Genomic DNA, 2,889 nt, shown 5'->3' with positions numbered 1-2,889 from the left:
CCAGCAGCAATTAGCAAACAACGGGTGGAACATCTTTACATTCATCTTTGCATAAACTTGGGCCTCACATAAACCGTTTGGCCTTTTATCACCTGCTTTCAATACAAGACGAACCTTTATTATCTCTCACATTACCAGCGCTCTGAAGCAACCAGCTGCGTACAGAACAATTTACTGTTGGAATATGTCTGAAGTTACAGTGATGGTTGATCATGTAAATAAAAAAAATATCTGTACTGGAGAATGATTTAATATTTTTATTGTCTCTTATTGTTTCAGTATCTTTCAGTGTATTTTAAGTTCTGACACAGTTGAAAATAGTTTGTGTGATGAGGTTTTTTCTCATGTCTTGTAATGTTTATAAGTTATTGAAGCAGTCGATTTAAAATTTGTGTTTAATTTTACTTTGTTTGGTCTTCAGGAATACCTTTGTCTTTTTACACTGCAAAAACACAAAATCCTACCAAGTATTTCTGGTCTAATTTCAGGTGCAAATAGCTAAGTAAACTTGAAATAAGACAAAACTGACTCACAAGTCACTTTTCAGTAAGATATAGATGCTTGTTTTAAGTAAATAATCAATTAAAAGTGATTATAAAGTACTAATTCCATCAGCAGATTTTTTTTCACTTATAACGACGTTTTTCCCATGTTATAAGTTAATTTATCTGCCAGTACGCTTGTACTTTTTCATCAGTATTAAGGAGTTACTGACTTAAGCCTCTGTATCTTGCTGAAAAGTCACTTTTAAGTTAGTTTAACTTATTTCAAGTGTACTTAGATATGTGCACGAGAAACTAGACCAAAGTTACTTGGTAGGATTTTGTGTTTTTGCAGTGTAAACCCACCGGGTTGGTGCCAGCCCAGCCTCGTCAAAGAATGAGTCTGTTCCAATAACTAGAGAAAGATTAATCTTTGTCTTTATTTCTACTCAAAAGCAAAAGCATTCGAAGACCCAAAAGAGTCCGAACGACACAGATCACAGGATTATATAGTCACAGGAAAGAAGGACTCACCCCACGACTGAACTTATCTCCGTCACAAGGTGGACAGCAGAGCCACATCTTTATCCACTGGCATGCAACTGAACCTCACCTCATTGGAGGAAATGAATTTTAGTTAAGAGTCTTTGTTGGAGACCCACACCTTACATGTATGAGAGCTGACAACGAACAGAAAGTTCTGGTTCTTCTTTATCAGGCACTCATAGCTGCAGGCTCTCTCACACTTACACCAGGATTAGAGGACTAATGTCTCAGCAAGTTCTAGAGAAACTCATCCATGCATTTACAGGTCTGTCCCACAAATCCACCAGAACGCTGCTGGATCAGAACCAGAACGCTGCTGCTGGAGTTCTGACTAAAACCAGGAAGTTAGAGCACATCACCCAGTTCTACAGTCCTTCCTCTGGCTCCCTGCAGCTCAGAGAATAGACTTTAAAATCCTGCTGTTAGTTTATAAATCACTGAACTGCTCAGCACCACAACACATTAAAGATCTGCTGTTGAGGTATCAACCTTCCACACCTCTCAGGTCTTCTGGTTCTGGTTCTGCTTTGTATTCCCAGAACCAGAACCAAATGAGGAGAAGCAGCATTCAGCTTCTATGCACCACAAACCTGGAACAAACTTCCAGAAAACTGTAAAGCAGCCAAAACATTGACTCCCTTTAAGTCTAGACTTAAAAACCCACCTGGTTACAGTTGTTTTTTGAATGTAATCAATTACGAACTTAATGATGCCATTTGACTTAATGTAATGTTTTGATTGTTGATTCTATGTTGCATGACTTCTGTGTTTTTATGATGTAAAGCACTTTGAAATGCCTTGCTGCTGAAATGTGCCATACACACAGGGACACACATTAAAGAAAAACATTCTACACGAAACACTATCAATCCAAATTTAGATAAAATTAAAATTAAATAGTTAAAATGAAATTTTATTACTCGTGTTTCATCTCCAGGCTCGTTTGATGGGGTAACATTAAAGGAGACCACACAAGGATTTAATGACTTAGTGAATATAGAATTTATTAAATTATATTAAAGAAATAAACCTGAAAAAAAGGAATGCCTGAAATGAGAAACCAAACTAGATTAATGCAGAACCTATAGTTGACCAGAAATAAGCAAATGCAAAAAAACCCTAACAAACCTCAACCATAAGATACAAACCAAACCAAATGGGGGTCTGAGGAGGGAGAGGAAAGCCCTCCTGACTGTTGCATTCATGGCAGTTTTAAAGCTGTAGAGCGACAATCAGGGCAACACATATCACCTGCAAAGAGTTGTCTTCAGAACCCTACAAGGAAAAAGGGGCAGAGACCCATTGAAGCCGTAACACTCGGGTTCTGGAGGGGTCTCCCCTACGTGGTGCTCCCGGGTTTCTGGCTTGGCCCGAACGGCTCTCTGCTGCCTCTGTCCAGGCCTTCGTCTGCTCTGAAGTGAGGATTTTAACGTCTCGTCAGCTCGCTGCGTGTTGCAGGCTTTGTACTTTTATCACTATTCTAACAACTTTACACCTCCAGGTGACAGATTTACACATCCACTCGACTCAAATACTCTCAGTTAAGTGATTCCTGACTCACATCAGGAGTCAGTTGGTTGTCTGGTTTGGTCCAAGCCAAAACAGACTGTTTTTGTTTGTTTGTTTAGTGCAGTTTGATTTTACCATGTTCCTTTTTGCAAGTGGACTAATTTATACACGGACCAAGAGAACCTCACAAAGTGTCTCGGTCCGAAACTGGATTCGCTGGAGTGTCGTTACATCTGCACAAAAAGTCTGATGGAAAGGAGAAAAAAACTTTGGTCTGTTTAAAACGGATCAAATGTGTCAGGTGTGAAGATATTTTTAGATACACAGACTCCTCTATATACACACGGACATG

The 2,889-nt window shown here is 39.1% G+C and overlaps 1 protein-coding gene across 1 annotated transcript in view; it reads right to left on the bottom strand.

Moving 5' to 3' along the window:
• Nucleotides 1-1,966: 1,966 nt before the first annotated feature.
• lmo2 (LIM domain only 2 (rhombotin-like 1)) overlaps nucleotides 1,967-2,889 on the bottom strand; it is a 20,552-nt gene continuing 19,629 nt past the window's right edge. The window contains exon 6 of the mRNA XM_016680546.1: nucleotides 1,967-2,137. Coding sequence (XP_016536032.1) covers nucleotides 2,035-2,137 — 103 coding nt within the window. The 3' untranslated portion in view covers nucleotides 1,967-2,034. The remainder of the gene's footprint in view (nucleotides 2,138-2,889) is intronic.

Source organism: Poecilia formosa, unplaced genomic scaffold, assembly GCF_000485575.1.
Source record: "Poecilia formosa unplaced genomic scaffold, Poecilia_formosa-5.1.2 Scaffold246, whole genome shotgun sequence".
In the NCBI taxonomy this organism is placed as follows: Eukaryota; Metazoa; Chordata; class Actinopteri; order Cyprinodontiformes; family Poeciliidae; genus Poecilia; species Poecilia formosa.
The sequence above is the reverse complement of the archived record's forward strand: the minus strand, read 5'-3'. Positions and strand labels throughout refer to the sequence as shown.